General features: G+C 45.8%; 2 protein-coding genes across 2 annotated transcripts in view; one reads left to right on the top strand and one right to left on the bottom strand.

The window, feature by feature from the left end:
• Positions 1–7,633, bottom strand: part of retm (real-time) — a 61,112-nt gene extending 53,479 nt beyond the window's left edge. The window contains exon 1 of the mRNA XM_075701067.1: positions 7,114–7,633. Coding sequence (XP_075557182.1) covers positions 7,114–7,176 — 63 coding nt within the window. The 5' untranslated portion in view covers positions 7,177–7,633. The remainder of the gene's footprint in view (positions 1–7,113) is intronic.
• A 207-nt stretch (positions 7,634–7,840) lies between these two features.
• Trm1 (tRNA methyltransferase 1) overlaps positions 7,841–17,113 on the top strand; it is a 36,360-nt gene continuing 27,087 nt past the window's right edge. Inside the window, exons 1-3 of the mRNA XM_075701069.1 lie at positions 7,841–8,139; positions 11,737–11,827; positions 15,184–15,365. Of these exons, the coding sequence (XP_075557184.1) occupies positions 7,841–8,139; positions 11,737–11,827; positions 15,184–15,365 (572 nt within the window). The remainder of the gene's footprint in view (positions 8,140–11,736; positions 11,828–15,183; positions 15,366–17,113) is intronic.

The following is a 17,113-nucleotide window of genomic DNA, read 5'->3' as shown; positions in this document are numbered from 1 at the left end:
ATTCGCTTGCTAACTAAATTAACAAGCATGGCGTCACGCGCGTACAAGCAAACATGATCACATCTCGATGACCGCTCAACCTCGCCGTCAAAACACTGGAGGAAGCGTGGCAAGCTGTCTTTTCGTCCTCTTTCATTTCCCTTGACCTTCGTGCTGCCTCTCGCTTCAACGCAAACGAAGTGGCGAAAACACAGTACACACGAAGCTATGAGCACTCGGCGCGCTCTGTTCCTATCACAGATCGCTTTCAAGATAGGGCCCGAGCGGCCGCAACCGCGCCATACTCAGCAGCCGCCGGAATAGAACGCCCCATTCCTACTCTCCCCCGCTGCCTTGCGTGCGACGGAAGACGGCGCGCTTCTTCCCCGTTTACCTCCCTTGCAAGCGCGAGATTGAGCCGCCATCGTAGGCTCACTCTCGCACACTTCCATTCGCACATATAACATAGGGCGCGCGGCGACGATGTTATCGCCCTTGGACTTTATACGGAACACCACGGCGATGGCAGAAATGCGCCTGGAGTGTCCATATAATTGTCATCGCAATAAAAAAAATCGCCGACGATTATAACACTTCCTAATGCGAAATTTGAGTGCAGCTGCATGCGTGTTTTCATTTCGAGATATATTGGCTGGTGCGGATAATCTGCTTCGTGCGGCACGTTGCAAACGGAGCTAACTGTGGCGCGACTGCCTCGCTAATCGTGACGCATGGGCGTGATTCACAGCCGCCGCATACAGACCTCCGCTCATGCAGCGCTTTGTTTCCATAGAGACGATGCGCGATACTCTGGCGCCATCTTGTAGCCAAAGCTCGTCGTGCGCGGCACTACACTTTTCTTCTAACGCTTTAGCCATGCCCTCCTCGACTTTCCGCCTCATCGTACCGGTGCACTTTCCTGCGCTTTCCTCCTCGCGCTCTCATCGCTATCCCCATTTTCTCCAACACCACCTAAATTTGTTGTTGTCTTCTCCGGCTGAGCTTCGCGACTAGAACTCCACGACTAGAACTTCTAAATTGCAATATGGGCCATAAGGTGATTAGTTAAAAGCTTATTTAGTGAATTTCTATTAATTAGTCGATTAATTATGTATTTCAATTTTTTGTGCAAGTAATGTCCGCCACTTCGAGTAGACCAGCTCATGAGCTAGAATTGTGGTATCTGCCGTAGGCAACCTTCAAAAAATTTTGAAAGTTCGCTGAAACACCCGATATATTGTGAGATGCTACACGTGATACACTGCAACACGAGTCGCAGTGTGGAGTTACCTATGAAGGTCGAAATCAGTCAAGTATGGTACCTGTGGCACTGGAGCGACGCCGCGAACAACTGCTTGCACCTTTCGGAGCGCCGCTACACACAAACATTTCCTTTTTTTTACCTCAGGCTCGCTTGAAAGGCTCTTCGTCTTTAAAAAATCTGATACGGTTCATTGGGCAGGCCGGACGTTTGCATGCACAGCGCAGTTATTTCCGCGATTTCGTCGCTCAAATCGAGACCGATCAACATAAGGCGATCGGCAGTAGGGACTCCTTCAGCTTCCACGAAACACCTCAATTCGACGCCACAAAAGAGAAACGTGACCACAGCACCAAGCGAAAGAGTCGCCGTGAACCTGGATGTCGTAGCCATCTTTGTTTATTTGGACAGTGTCGGCAGCTCAAGTAGCAGATTCTGGAGTTGCCAATAGGCGAAAGAAGCGGAAACATATTTAATGACATTAGATCTACATATGATCTTTTTCTAATTATGCAGGGTAAGGCGCTAAAGAGCGATAATGGCTTATAGCGATCGGAACGTTATCAGCGCACCTGGCGCCGCCACCTGCACTAGTTTGCTTGCGTCACAAATTCACCTTGCGCCGCCGACCGCAGCAGTTCGTGTAGCCGCAGCGCTGTCGTTTGTAATGGTCGCATCAAGTTTCATAACATTGACAATGATGCCGGGCTGCATGGAGATGAGCAAAGGACACAATGCCTATACGAAAACTTGGAGAACTCCCAGAGGAGTTTTTGCGTGATGTTTGTTTTACGACCTTGACGCGGCGGTGGAGACGTAGCCAGTTTTATTCTTTTTTTAACGCTACCAGTCATCTACTCTTACATTATTATAAAGATTACGTGCGTCAACTCCTTTAATTTCCTTTTTACAGCAAAGCTGTATACCTCTACCATCTAAGGAAATTTTCGTGTCGTTGGCGTGATAAGCAAAAAAAAAAAAAAAAAAAACTCCCCATACGTGGGCCGATCCCGGAGACAGTGCAATGCCGGGCTGACCCGCGGCGGAGGTGCAGTTCGCCACCCACATACACAGCTTCGCTGGTCATCCTTCTTCACAGAGTGGAAGGGCACTGTTCTTTTTTTTTACGACCTTGACGGGGCGATGTAACCAGTTTCTCATTTTTTGTTGTAGTGCTACCAATAATACACTATTACACTATTACAACGATTACATGTGCTAACTTGCTGAATTATGCATTTATTTTCCGATATGAGGCGTCACGGAACGGACAAATTTTGCTAGGGTACTTCCCAAAGAATGCTTACGCATTACTTTAGGACTGTAGAAAACTTTAGAAATAGAGACAAACCTCTTAATGCTATTTTGACTTTAACTGCGTGTGATGTAAACTGAGGCCAAAACAATTTTCACTCCCATGAATTTAATGTGGCTCACAGACACCTGCCACGCCGCGGTCGATGGTTCGAATCTCGGTCAGACTTTTTTTTCTAACGCTACAAATAATCTATTACACTATTATAATGATTACATGCATTAACTTGAGCAATTATGCATTTATTTTGCAGATGTAAGGCGCCGCGGGACAGACAGATTTTGTTGGAGTACTCGCCAAAAAATCACCGATGATGACGATACTCCCTAACGCGAACTTTGAGCGCAGCTCTATATGTGTTTTCATTTCGCGATATATCGGCTGACGCGGACAATCGGACTTTGCAAACGGAGCGAAGTGTGGCGCGACTGCCTCGCTAATCGTGAGATCCCGAGAGGCAGCGCGTAGGTGACGCGTGAGCGCGATTCACAGCAGCCACCGCAGACAGACCTCCGCTCATACAGCGCTTTGTTTTCATACGTGGTATCGGTGGCGTCATCAGTGAAAAGACGGCGTGCGCTACTCTGGCGCCATCTCGTAGTCATCGCATCCGCAGAACCCGTCTTGCCGCAGCACTGCGCTTTTCTTCTCCCGCTTTCGCCACACGCTCCTCTTTCGCTTTCCTCCTTGCGCTCTCTTCTCAGTCGCCGAAGTTCACCGCAGGAATGAGCCCGCTCTAAAAATGCTTGCGTACGCTGCGGTCCATGTTTCGAATCCCGGTCAGTATTATTTTTACTTTTTCTAACGCTACCAATAATCTACGATTACACTATTATAACAATTACATGCGCTAACTTGACCAATTGTGCAGTTATTTGCAGAAATAAGAAATTACGGCACGGACAGATTTTGTTGGGGTACTCGCCAAAGTATGCTTACGCATCGAATGCGTTGGCACGATAAAAGTATAAGTGCAACTGTGGATCCTGCGGCATCGGGCACGCAATTATATATATATATATATATATATATATATATATATATATATATATATATATATATATATATATGTGAGCTATTCGGCTAGGCAGCGGCAGCAGCACGCTGCCAGCAACCATGGCCAGGAAAATCCGCGAAAGTTGGCAAAGTAGGCCAACCTGTGGTAGCATATGCACCTGCACTGCTTCAAGTTCACTTATCATCATATCTCACAGCGCAGTCGCCCAATACGCACTACAAAGTAAATGCAAAAGCTATACATACGACAGGTTTCGCATAGAGTCAAACGCAGTACGTGCGCGATCAAATGTTTACTTCGGCAGGCTCACTGACGGCAGGGTAGAAACCAACCAACACGTGAACAGCAGCATGGAACACGCGCAAAACAGTCATCGCACTTCAACTCACATTTGCGAGAACCCTTATGGCAGTGATCACACAATGTGTCTCGGATCACGAGTGCTGGGAGTGACGCAGCCGTGCTTATGGCTAGAGGTCCCGAAATTATGTAGGCAGCATCGTTAATGGAAAATATTGCTGAGCTATAGTATTCTGAAAGGTTAGGCTTCCGTAATGACAAATTCATCCTTCGTATAGCGAAAACAGCTTTTGTAAGCAAGAAAATGGCGAAAGTGGAAAGTCGGAGTGACGCCACCGGCTGCGGTCTACGGTACCTTTCAAGTGACGTCAGCACTGGCTGATTTACAGAGACGTGAAGCGGAGATTACGTCAAATCGTTCGTTTCGGCGCAAGCGGGAACTTCGATGGCAATTTTCTAAGCAACAAAGTGATATACTCGACCAAGCGCCTTGTCCTGTCGTCTTTCTTGTGTCCGTCGTTTTGCGTTAAACAAAGTAGTTGTGATATGCTGACGCCCCCTGCCCCCCCCCCCCAAAAAAAAAACAACGTCGATAGACTACTGGACGAATATTTTACCACTGCAGCTGGACTTAACATCTCTCCCTTTGGTGCAGCTCTCCCTCGGCCGAGTTGGTCGGCCACTCTTTCTGGAGCTTTCCATCCATGCATTGCCTGCGGCTCGACCAAGCCGCCTCGTTTACTCGTCCGCACTAGGCCAACACGACACCGATGTCGGCGACAGCGTTTTTCCTTCGTGTCGGCGCCTCTGTCATACTGTACCGACGCCGAGCTCTCTACCGACCGTCGGCAGATTGTCGGCGTCGGTACAGTTACAGACGCGCCGACACGAAGAAAAAGACGCTGTCTCTGACAGTCGGCAGACCGACGTCGGTCTGCCGACTGTCAGCGTCGACGTAGCTAGGTCGTCTGGCACCCGGGGCCCATAGGTCTTCTGTCACTCCCCCCCCCCCCCCCCCCCCGGGGTGTAGCCGTCGGAAAAAGGGGTGTCTTCAGACGTATATGACACCCCCCCCCCCTCTGGCCCCTTGCACCCGGGGCCCACGGGCCCCCGGTCCCCCTCTGTTAGCCTAGTGTGAATGAGCCTTTAGTGTGCAGGTGCATGCTGTCATTTAACACGTGGCAGCGTGCACCGTTGCTGCGGTTTCAAATGTGTTTCGCCGGGAGACAGGCAGCGTTTGAATTTAAATATACCGCGGAAATGAAGAAGTGCTTCTTGGCTGGACGGTCGCTTTTGATCATACGGTACGTAAACTGGAGTAGATGCTGCAGAAATGACGTATTGCTTTTGGTGTGTGCTTCTACAATGTTTCTTTCTTCCTTTTTCTTTTTTTTTTTTTTGTAACTATATTGCAGCCCGATCGAAGAGAAGCACGCGTATCTTTTGTAAATCATTCCCGCGCAGCTCAGCAGCACCGTCGAGCTTCTATACAAAACAAATTTGCACCGTTTATTAGGTTATGCAAACGAACATAAACCGGTCGAACCACATCTTTTTTTTCAACTGCGGACTTGAACCGAAACTTAATTGTTTTCGCTGAACCGAAACGAAAGATGTTTCGGTTCGAAACTCTGGAGTCGCTCAGCAAAGAGAGATACAATAATTTCCTTCAAAATAATTTTATTTTCCAGCGTGTGTGCTTGCTCCTTACTTAATATATCATATTGCGCGCGTGTCTGTAGTAGCAGTAATGGTTTGTTTATTAAACATAAATAGATAAACGGAAGGAGACTCCTGCTGGCCGCGCACAGTAAACGCTGTCTGCTGACACGCACAACAGTCATCAGTAGGTAAAAGGAGTGGGAGAGAGGATAACAGAAAGGGTCAAGTAAAAGAAGGCAAATATTTACATATATAGGACAGGGCGACTCGGAAGACTTATCGGTTTGTTTGTAAAACTGTAAAAAAAAAAAAAAAAAAACCGGTACACTTCACATGCCTCTTCGGCCATCTGAGCTACGTGCACTGCTGCAAGGAGAACGTGCACTGAAGCCCAGCATAAAAATTTGACGCCCGGTATCAGAATTCTTAACGCGCATCCGTCGAACCTGTCGAGCCAGTTTCGCAGGAACGGTCCTCTCCTAGAGCCGTGTGGAGCACGCAGTGGCAAGCTTCAGATTGTCCGCAATTGATCGAGTGATCCACGTCACAAATACGCAGTCATACATACATACATAACCCCATTCGCAACCCCTGCCCACAACCAAAGGAGGTATTGGCACACACACACACACACACACACACATTTATATAAGGGATAAGGGAGAGCGAAACATGCTTCTAATACAATCAGATGTCACAGGAACAAGAATGTCGAGTTATAGAAAACTTAGAGCCTGAAGAAAGAAATACGAGGTAGCCAGAGAGAGCTCCGTCTGTTCCTTTAGAATGAGCACAGGATAAACTTATATGGTTTACAGTGAAAAAAAAAAAAAAGAAAAATCTAACCGAAACCGTTACCTTGCTCGCTGAAACGTGGCGCATAGCGACATAGCAAGCACAAGCACCACATTCCTTCCCTGGGACATGTATGTACGTACAGTTATAGGTGTTCTTTGACTTGACTTTAAACACCATAATCGTTCAATTCAACAGGGAGATGATTGACAACGCGCACTCGAGCTACGCAACAAAGCGCCGATCTGGAAAGGAAATCGCCACAACGAAAATGGCGAAGGTCTGCCGAAAGCATTAACCGAGATTTATTTATTTATTTATTTATTCGCAAAGGGCGTTGCGAAAACGAGAGCGCACAAACACGCAAACCGAAACGCGAGCGCGGCGGCTCATTCAAGGCAGGAAATGAAAGTCGCAACCCGGCAGTGTGAATGTCGTTGGCACGGATCATTAACCGATTCGGCTCAGCTAGATAAGAGGGCCGAGCCTAGTGGCCTACGCTGAGGCAAACGCACCAGAATCTAGACTTAAATGCGACTGCGATATTCGAGTCAGATAAAGCAAAAGTCGAGTGACAGTGATGTGCACACAATTCGACGTTCCACTCTCGCCACAGCAAGAAAGCCCCTCAAGGCGATCGGGCTCGAGCGCTCGCCTGATAATCTCGTTAGCTGAAGCAATAGGCCACTACGACGACCTGAGGGCAGCGCTAAGCAGCAGCACTACAGCGGCGGCGAAAACACGGGCAAAACAAGCAACCAAAGAAAGATCAACACCACTTACCGCCATTACAAGCTCGAACGGGTACTTGTAGACGCGCACGGGCGACTGGTACTTTTGCACCATCTTCACACGGAGCAGACGTGAAAACACCGGCTTTGGAAGAACGAACCGAAAACACTTAGGCCAGATGATCGCAGATCAAATCCGTGGCGTCATCGGAGCAGGCTCGTTGCTCAGGACGACCGACGACGGGCTGCTGTCGGTGTAGTCCTAAACGACGATCGTCGTCGACTGGCCATCGTGCGACGTTCTCGCCGATAGATGGGCTCTGGAAGCGACGGAAGCCGCACAACGGATGCCTAACATGTCACGGCGATCGGGAGCACACGTAAAAGCACAGCAGAGGAATCCTCGCAGGCGGCGGTAGACGGCGGATCGTCAAGACCTTCGACTTTCACTCGTCCAATGAGCAGAACACATCACGGATACAGCGGCAGGCCAGAAAATTAAATAATAAAGAACGCAGCCTACGGCTAAAAAACACCCTATACAGCTGGTCAGTTCCGACTGGAACGCCGATCATGTTCAAAAGTGAAATCTCGTAATGTGATTATACAAAGGAAGGTTACAAAAGTTAAAGATTAATCTCAAAATTGTAAAAAAGTGATTTATACTTACTGAAATTAATTTATATTTTACATTATCAATATAATAGTTTTCTTTCTTTCTCTCTAATTCAGGTGAGAAAAATTCGTCACGACCGCCATGTTTTAAGTTTGTTTACCTGATGATGATGATAGATAAAAGACAGCTGAAAAACGTGTTTCTGCTCAGCAGCATCGCTGGCCAGCGGTTCTTTAGCAGTTTGATGGGCTCTGGCCCTCGTATCGCAGCAATGTCGTGCCTGGCGACTACTGGAAACGGCGATACAGTTGACACAAGTGGGAGTCAACTTCCCTTGGACCTTGTCGCCAGAATCGAAAAGGTGCCCCAGACGTCGGTAACTGAAGGCAAAGCGGAGGTGTTTTTCCCGAGTTCACATGATGTGTTTTACAATCCTGTACAAGAATTTAATAGGGACATGAGGTAAGATTTACTGTGCTCCTGGCAGTGTAGCTGTAGGTGTTACACCGCAGCTACACGGGTGTCACATAGCAGCACTTTCGATCGCAATTGACTCATTTGCACAAGCTGCGGAAGGGAGCGAATCGCGGTCGAGAAATTTGATCCCCATCGGGCTTGATTACGTTCGGAACTCACTGCTTGACACCAGTATTACTTATGCCATGTGAAGAGACGCGAAACGTTGTCGTGGGAAGTGGTGCATGGTGTTTGACGAGCGTTACCAAACTACTTGAACGATTCCGTAAACCATTCCGAATGTATTTCTCAACAGCGGCCGAGAGCCGCCCCCTTACTTGAAATAAAGGCGTTATTAATTAATTTATTTGTGGAGTAATAAAAAAAAAGATAGCCCTTCGTGTGGAAAGTCATAGAACAAAAGTTCCAAGGAAGTGTTGCATAAAGAGAAGCTCCAGCACGGAGGCAGCATTTTCCAATGGGCGAAGTTTAACACCACGTTTTCGAGTATTACTTGCCTGTTTCGTTCACAGTATAAATAACGATACATCTGGATGAACGTCCCATCAGGGAGGTGAAAATACTGCGCATTCTGGAAATGTGGGTACAACAGAACGGAGGCACCACACACACCATCCAAAAGTTGAGAGCAACAGCAGGGAACGGTAGCCCGTATGATACGAAGGATATCCAGCAGTGAAGATGGGCTAACTGAAGTGGAAACGATCAGGCTGGTCCACGCCTTTATAATTAGCAGGGGCACATACGCACTCCCGTACCAAGCACTAACAAACCAGGAAATGAAACAAGCTAATACAGAAGGAAAGCCTTCAAGGCAGCGCTTAGCCTCCCCGAAAATGCTAACAACGATAAAGTTGAGAAACTAGGCATCTACAACACCTTTGAGAAATATGCGAGCGCAGTCCTCATAGCTCAAAGAGAGCGGCTCTGCTCAGCGAACCAGGGACGTGCACTTCTAGAAAAGCTGGGCTTCACGCCACGACCGCTGTACTGCGACGAGGATACAGTGTTACTGGACAGGGACACGAGATCTCATGTCACGGTGGCACCGATACCAAAGAATATGCACCCAACGTATCATGCAGGTAGAAGATTAGCACAAGCTGCAACCCTGTGGAATCGTTTTGGGAGAAGTTCTACTGCGTACTACACAGATGCTAGCAGAGCAAGTAAAGGGACTCGCACGCTAGCAGTCACTCAAAAACAACGTGTCATAACGGCCACAGTCGTAACTCGATCCACATGTGCGGCCGAAGCGGCTGCAATAGCCGTGGCCATTGCAGATGCGGAACACAGAAACGAATCAGCAGTCATACTCTCCGACTCGCAGACAGTGTGTTGCCTGTTTCTCAAAGGGACGGTACCCAAAATGGTACGTAGTATTCTGGGACAAACCTTGACAGAACACCACAACATTATTTGGTGTCCGGCTCATAAGGGCTTGGAGGGTAACATTGTGGCAGACCGTGTAACTCGAGGATTCAACAATCGAGCTGCAGCAGAGCCAAGCGCGGGACTTCTTCCAAGCACTCGTGACATTCTTCTACAACAGTGGGAGGAACGCAGAGAGTATGGTCATCCACACGAGGCCCTTAACAGACAGCAGAGTAGGGACTGGCAACGCATTCAAACAAACAGTTTCCCCAACCTGCATCAACTCAGTAAAATAAACCCAACTAGATTTCTGGACGTCTGTCCATGGTGTTCTAACAAACCCACACTACAACATATCACATGGGAGTGCCTGGAAGGGCCTTCACGTATTACATCCACTTATGTCAAATAGGCAGTGGGAGGCATGGCTTGCGGACGAGGGAAAGCAGAGCCAAGTGGCTCTCCTGGACCAAGCCCAGCAATCCGCTCGAGCCAGTGAAGCCCTGGACTAAGGGTCCAACTACACTCACCTACTTTTCTTTTTGAAAAATAAGGTTTCTTTCCTTCCTTCCTTCACAGTATAGCCAAAGTGCGCGTTGTACGTCGCAGACGACGTGACATGAGAAACGTTGATTTTTTCGACAAAACGGTGGCGCCATCTGCCACCGCTACGGTGAAAGGCACCTTTTTACTCTAGCTGTGTCAGATGGTGGCACGGTTCCGTTGCAGGAAAATTGACATTCTTTGGGTGGCGTCGACACATAATCCTTAGCTGCAGCTGTAATCGGAAGATGAACTGTGTTCGTTTTGCTACCGTACTTCCTCATTACTTTGACAAACCGGATTAACACTTGAAATGAGTAAGCAGCGAAGTGAAGAATAAACATTCTCCAGTAGGACCAAGGTTGAAGTGATACATGTCCCTCTAATTACTTGCAAGCAAAATCTGCCTTGGCATTTTTCTCAGCAGCAGAAAGACATGTAAGACAATTAGGGAGACATCAAAATAATCACACGTGCCTTGCAATGCCCTTGAGTTCAGGAGATATGCCCCTTTTCAAGCATTCAGCTTCCATATAATGGCCAAACACCTGGCTGAGAGCGCCACTTGTATCTATTTTACTGGTAGGTACCCTGCAGCAGCTCTTGTCAGCCGCAGTGGATGCTCTTCAACAATGCCACCTGTGGTTCCTAGAAATCGCTATAGGGCCCCCTTTCGCCATGAGAACTCACACAAGTAGCCAAGCACCAGGCCTGGGGACACTTCTACCTGTTCAAAATGTTTGAAAAACCGCTAGGTTTCCAGTGACACCTGAACATTGAGGCAATCGTAAGCGCTTTGTAATCATGTTGGTGCCTCCCTATTTGTCTTTCATGTTATCTGGTGCCATTTGTAAATCATGACAAACCAACTACCCCTGCAATGCGCTTCAACCCAGTATAGTGGAAAGTGGAATGTACTAGAAGCACTGACAGGGCAGGCGCACATTTGCTGTGAATGGGGTGAGATGGATCTACCAGGGAGGGATGTAGAAAATTACTGTTAGCATCAGCGTTGTCACACAGTCTGTCAAGTCACCACATAGTCACGCACAGTGTCAGTGTCACTTACACGGACATACAGCATCACACAAACCTGTGCGGCATTAGTGTATATATAGGTTACTTGCATGTCACTGCGTATAACTCTAGGATACGTTGCTGCCATTACCAAGCACATTGCAGCAGATAATGAACTACTGACATCCTCAAAGGGTTGAGCTTTGTGACCTTCCCACTCCCCATTGATGCCATTGTAATGGGGATTTGTGTGGTATTTGGATGCTAAACACATAAAGGTATAACAGCTCGCAGTAAGCTCATGTTGATATGGGTCAACACTGTTATTTCCTGTACCGAGCCCATACCGGTCTCACAAGTTCATCAAAGTGTGTGGTACACTGTCCTAAAAAATTCTCCTTTGCCATGTCATCAGCATGCAACCACAAGACAGCGTACACAGTGTGTACGATTTGCCTCATGGTTGCAAACAGGCACTGGCAGTACAATGAATGTACCTGGCAATAGTGGATGCATGACCATAACTTACCTCATGTGCAACCTATGTTTACTGACATCTTGTAGGCACTTGCTTCTAATTTCTTCAGCCACAGTTACTGACTGTTTCTTGTGAGTGCTGATCGTTGTGTTTGTTTCTGCCGTGCCCAGCATTGCAGTCATCCAAGAATTCATTGCCACCAGAAGGGAAGAGTTGGCCAATGAGAAGACAGCTCAGAATGTAGACCCACAGGCATATAAAGCAAGTCTGTCTTTTTTTCTTACGTTCCTTCTGTCACAGTCTTCAGAACTTTTTTGCCATGTTGGTGAAGTCATTCACTGCCCCCTTTCATGCATAAGGTAGTTAAGTTTTTTATAATAATGCAGAAATAACTTTAACTAAGTCATAAGCTGAAACTAGACTGAGCAGCTGAGACAGCTGTGACATCAGCATGCCTGGTAACCAGAGCTCCTCGAAATTCAAGAGATTTGCCTAGGAGGGGTTACGACAAAAGAAAAAAACAAATTTCACTCTCTTTTTTCTTGGCCACAGCAAGGTCAGAAACAGCAGCGTGTGAATGGCTGCCAGTAAAGTTATTAGGCGTACGTCTTGGTGATCGTACTGTGATCAGAGAAGGGTCGTGAGCACATATATAATTAAGGAACAAATCCTGTATCTTGTGACAGAGGCCCCTTTCCACTCTTAACCCTTTCAGTGTCCGTTTTTTTTTTTTCTGAGGTGACAAACGTCCAGCGTCGGGTTTATTTTCTCGGATATTATAAAACGAACACAACAGTTTATTTTAGTTTATGCAGGAGGGAAAAAAAATGACACAGATAATGGCAAATGTTCTCTTGGTATGGTCCTGACATTCCTATCTGTCATCAGTGACACTGAAGGGGGCAATATTTTTCATCGCATAAAACCGCTGTACAGAGGTGAAGCTGACTTGAGAGCTGGCTGCTATGCACCGCATATTAGACCTTTGCCCTATGTGCACTCCTCAACAGGTCTCGGCCTTAAGCAAACTGAGTTAAGCCTACACTGCCTACAAACAAATAACTTGGGTTTAAATCTGACCTCAGCTAGCTGCCTGACTCATTTGTTATATTATTTTTTCTCGAGATGGGGTTGAGGCTGTTTTTCGATAAATTTATTGCCGTGTCCATACAATTGGGAGGAGTGGTGAGAATACTGGAGTTTCTTAGACGAATTAGGAGAATTGGCAGTTATGCATCAGTGTTAGTATTGGGACAGGCATGGAGACCTGGTAGTTACATCTGAAGGCAGCGTGTCAACAAATTATATACACTATGGTGTTGCACAGCTCTGTTTAACAGAAAAACTGCTTAAAATCGTACTGTGAAATTACTGAACACATTTGTTGAAGGGGCCCTGACACATTCGTCCAACTATTCTCACTTTATCGTTGTAACTGAGAATAGAGGGCTAACTATAGATTTACACATAAAAGAATTGCTCTCAGTGCACATTTTAGCCTAAAATTTCAATTACAAATTGTTACCTCTTAATCCCTCCCACCGGCAGCGGCCAATATTTTGCATGGACTGTGTGATTTCAGGAAATGAAAGGCCACCGCTGTGTTGTCAGCATTAAAACATCTTTAGACCACGTCAGATGTTTTGTTCTGCATGATCTGGTACCCAATGGCGCAGCAAGGGCGTCGCCACTGAGTTTTGCCCTCAATTCCTTCACTCGCGCTGTAAAAATCAGCAGCAAACTGCCAATACGCACGTGCCAAAACAAAACTTTGCATGACGGTTATGGCGTATTTCCAGCTCCCGCAATCACTTCTGGTGTTTATAGTACACAAAAGCATGGCTTTCAAGATCGGCTCCTGTTACCCCAGGGAGCTGATTATAGTGGTGCCAATTCATATCGTCACCACTCAGTGTTGCCAGAATGCTGTACAGTTCAACTGTGACATGAAAGAACTCAAATCTAATTTTTTCTACCTCGCCAAATGCACTCAAATTTTGCCAGCTTGCCATGGTATGTGTGTGGATTAACATGCAATGCATATTCAAGCTTGAAAATTTGCCATCATGGCAGATGTGACCAGACGTCCCGATTTAGTCGGGACATGTCCTGTTATTACTTACGTAGTCCCGCGGCTTACCTGTGGGACGGTGTTTTGTCCCGATTTTGCCTATGCAGACCATGTCACAGTGGCATTCTGAAGTTAATTTGCTACAATTGTTTTGTGTTGTGATTGTGCTTGTGCTTGCTTCGACACATAGCAGCACTTAATGTATAGCATTTTTCTTGTAACCACTGTACACGTCATGTGGTGATCTGTTTCCTATCTTGGTCCTGTAAGGGACCTGTAGTGTCTTGAATAAATAAATTAATTTCTCTCTATGAGAATGTCGCAATATGATGCACATGATGCATTACCAGTAGTCTGGTATGCTATCATTGGCGTGATACAGATGTCCACACTGTAGTGGGTGGTTTCCAATTCTCCTGCGTTACGCAAACTGCCAGGATGAAAATGATGGAAAATGAGTGTAGGAAGACTTGCTCAGAAGAGTGTATTTCCAGGATTCAGCTTCCAAGTCTCGCAACTCTTGTTTTAGGATAGACGGAGCAATAAGGCTGGTCTTGTAGCATTTTTGTTATCATGCAGAAGCCTCGATATGCTGTTTTGCAAAATCAGAGGAACTGATATATGGCAAATTTCACCAGAAAATTAGGCTACGGAAGCTTGCATAAAATTGAAACCAAATAAGTTAAAAGAAAATTGACTTACAAGTGTGGTGAGTTAGTAACTGCATAATGAGTAGTGCAAAAAAGACAGGGTCTAAGAAAAAAAATTAACGTAACAGGTGCTGTTGACCTGATATTGTCCTCATATTTGAATTGAGCACATAAAATCACATATATTCCCAAGTTTTCAGCACCATAATTCCAAGAATAAAGATTTTAAAAGATGCTTGGTCTAAGACCGAATTCCCGCTTGATCAGTAGAGATCTTGCTTGTGCTATGAGTCTGCCGAGTATAATCGCCAAAGCTAATTCCAAGCCTCCAACACTTGTTACCTGATTAGGCTCCAAGCAGTTCTGAACTTACCTCTAGTGTTAGCGTTTTGTCAGTGCAGCTCATTGATTTCAACTGTCGTCCTGACTTTTCTCAATATTCCCAGTGTATAATGTGTGTGTTCTTTTAGTTCAAACAATTTTTTTAATCGCCTGTAGCACTTAGCGTGATTTGGCCAGTTTAGGTGGATTACCAGAAAAAGCAAATGTTACTTTCATGTTAAATTGTAATGTCCAGGTGGTTAGTTAAGAGGATACACTAATTAACTTACTCATTATTCACATTAGTGCCAAGCAACCCTGCCATTGGGTGGTGTTAACTGCACAACACTCACGCCATCTCTCGTAGTATGCTGCAATTACGTAAACATGTTCCAGTTGCGAATTTGAAGCCAAGCAGTAGCAAAGTCATGTCTGCCTAGTCACTGTTAGCTATACACTGTCAAAAATTATTATTTTCTTTTTCAGCTGTCTGAACTGAGAAAAAAAAATGCAGGTGGTATAGCATTGCAAGGCAATGGCAAATGTCAATCGATGAGTCTGACTTGGCCTTGCAGGTTAACATCCTCGAGGCACTGGCAGCATCTGGGCTGCGCTCTATACGTTATGCCCTGGAGATCAGCGGTGTTGGAAAGATCCTGGCCAATGACTACTCCACACAGGCTGTGGAAAGCATGAGGGCTAACATTGAACACAACAAGGTTGGCCACATTGTTGTGCCAAACCGTGATGAAGCAGCGTGAGTGCTGTTTTACTTTTGGACATTTGTTACAGAATTCCGAAAGCTTGTTGTGTTCACCTTGGTATGATATGGATTGGGTTAGCGCAGTGGCGTACACAGGCAAATGGTACCTCTTGTTGACCTTGCTGAACCTTATGATTTGCATCCCATCTCACTAGTGAGGCCCATGAACTCATGTCCCTGTGTTCCTTACCTGCACCTTTACATGTGGTTCCATCACACCAGAGGGCACAACACTATCAAACAGATAAAAACTTATCCACCATGGTGGCTTAGCAGCTGTGGTGTTGCGCTGCTAAGCATGAGGCCACGGGATCAAATCCTGGTCGCCGCGGCTGCATTTCGATGGGGGCAAAATACAAAAGCGCTTATGTCCTGATCATTGGGGACACATTAAAGATGCCCTGGTGGTCAAAATTAATCCGAAGTCCCCTACTACGGCATGCCTCATAATCAAATCTTGATTTTGGCAAGTGACCACCCCAGAATTCATTCTATAAAAACTTCACTGGAACAGTCTTTAAAGGACCTCGAGAAACTTCACTCAAATGGAAATTCATGGACACAAAAGAGGCTTATGAGGCTTCTGCTGACACAGGGATGTTCTGATTGTGCCTTGATCTGGTTGGTAGTTGTGAGAGGGCATCATTGAGATGCAACAGCATACCTGCCGACTGGTACAATTTGATCGTAAAATGCCCAATTTTTAGAACTTCTTTACGATTGCTGTGCTGTCATCGATAGTTTTAAAATTTGTCATTTGTGTCCAATTTAGAGAAAAGCTCATCTTAAGATATGCAAATACAGTTGCCCATCAATTTTTCATGGGCCAATTGTTTTGGACCTCATCGTTTATATGGACCTACCAGCAGAAGTGCTACCATCTCTTAGAGCCAACAAATAGAGGCAACCACAATTTGGGCTGCCATTCTGTAAATATTATATGAAAAAGTTCACAAACATTTCTCTTTGCACATTGCACAAATCATTCTCGCAGTTTCTGTAGGGTAAAGTGCTTGTTCACAGCATAGCTGCAGCGTAAAACCTGCAATGGTTAAGTACGCAGTCAGCATGTTAGGCATTAAAAAGAATGTTTAGTTTAGGCTTTGCCTATGGAATTTTTCTACTTTTTGGGTAGGCACGTATACAAAAAAATTCCACTCTTTCCCACAACACACAGCATTTTCTATATTTGATAACTTAAAGTTCTCAGGTTGGCAGGCATGCTTATGCACAAGTGTGGTGATTTCTGGCTAAGAGTGTAACTACATAAGCAAACAAACAAACAAACAAAAAATTTGCTTTGCTGCAGTCATGTTGTGTAGAATCAAAGCGCACTGCTAATCGTGTGCATCTATAGCATTTGTACTGCAGTGACCGTGACCAGTACTAGACAAACTTGAGCACTGATTAACCTTATGTTTATGAAAGCCATGCACAACATTGCATGTGTCATGTGCCATTGTGTACTTCAGTTTCATGGACCTCTGCTTAGTTTCATCTGAAATTGATGCTGCTGTTGTTTTTTTGTGCAGTTCCTAATTATGTAAGGTTGTGTGCAGTACTTTTATATGCATATCGTCTCACTTCTGATGGTCACTGGTTCGTGAGTTCATTGTAGGTCTTAAGAAGTGGTCGCAGGTGACATCCATAAGATCTTAAAATCCATAGAGTAAAGTGAACTGAGGTCAATGGACCTCATAAACGTGTGCTAACTTAGTTTATCATAATACATCCAAATTTTG

The sequence above is a fragment of the Dermacentor variabilis genome, chromosome 8, assembly GCF_050947875.1.
Source record: "Dermacentor variabilis isolate Ectoservices chromosome 8, ASM5094787v1, whole genome shotgun sequence".
Taxonomy (NCBI): Eukaryota; Metazoa; Arthropoda; class Arachnida; order Ixodida; family Ixodidae; genus Dermacentor; species Dermacentor variabilis.
Note: the sequence above shows the minus strand (reverse complement) of the source record. Positions and strands in the feature narration are given on the sequence as shown.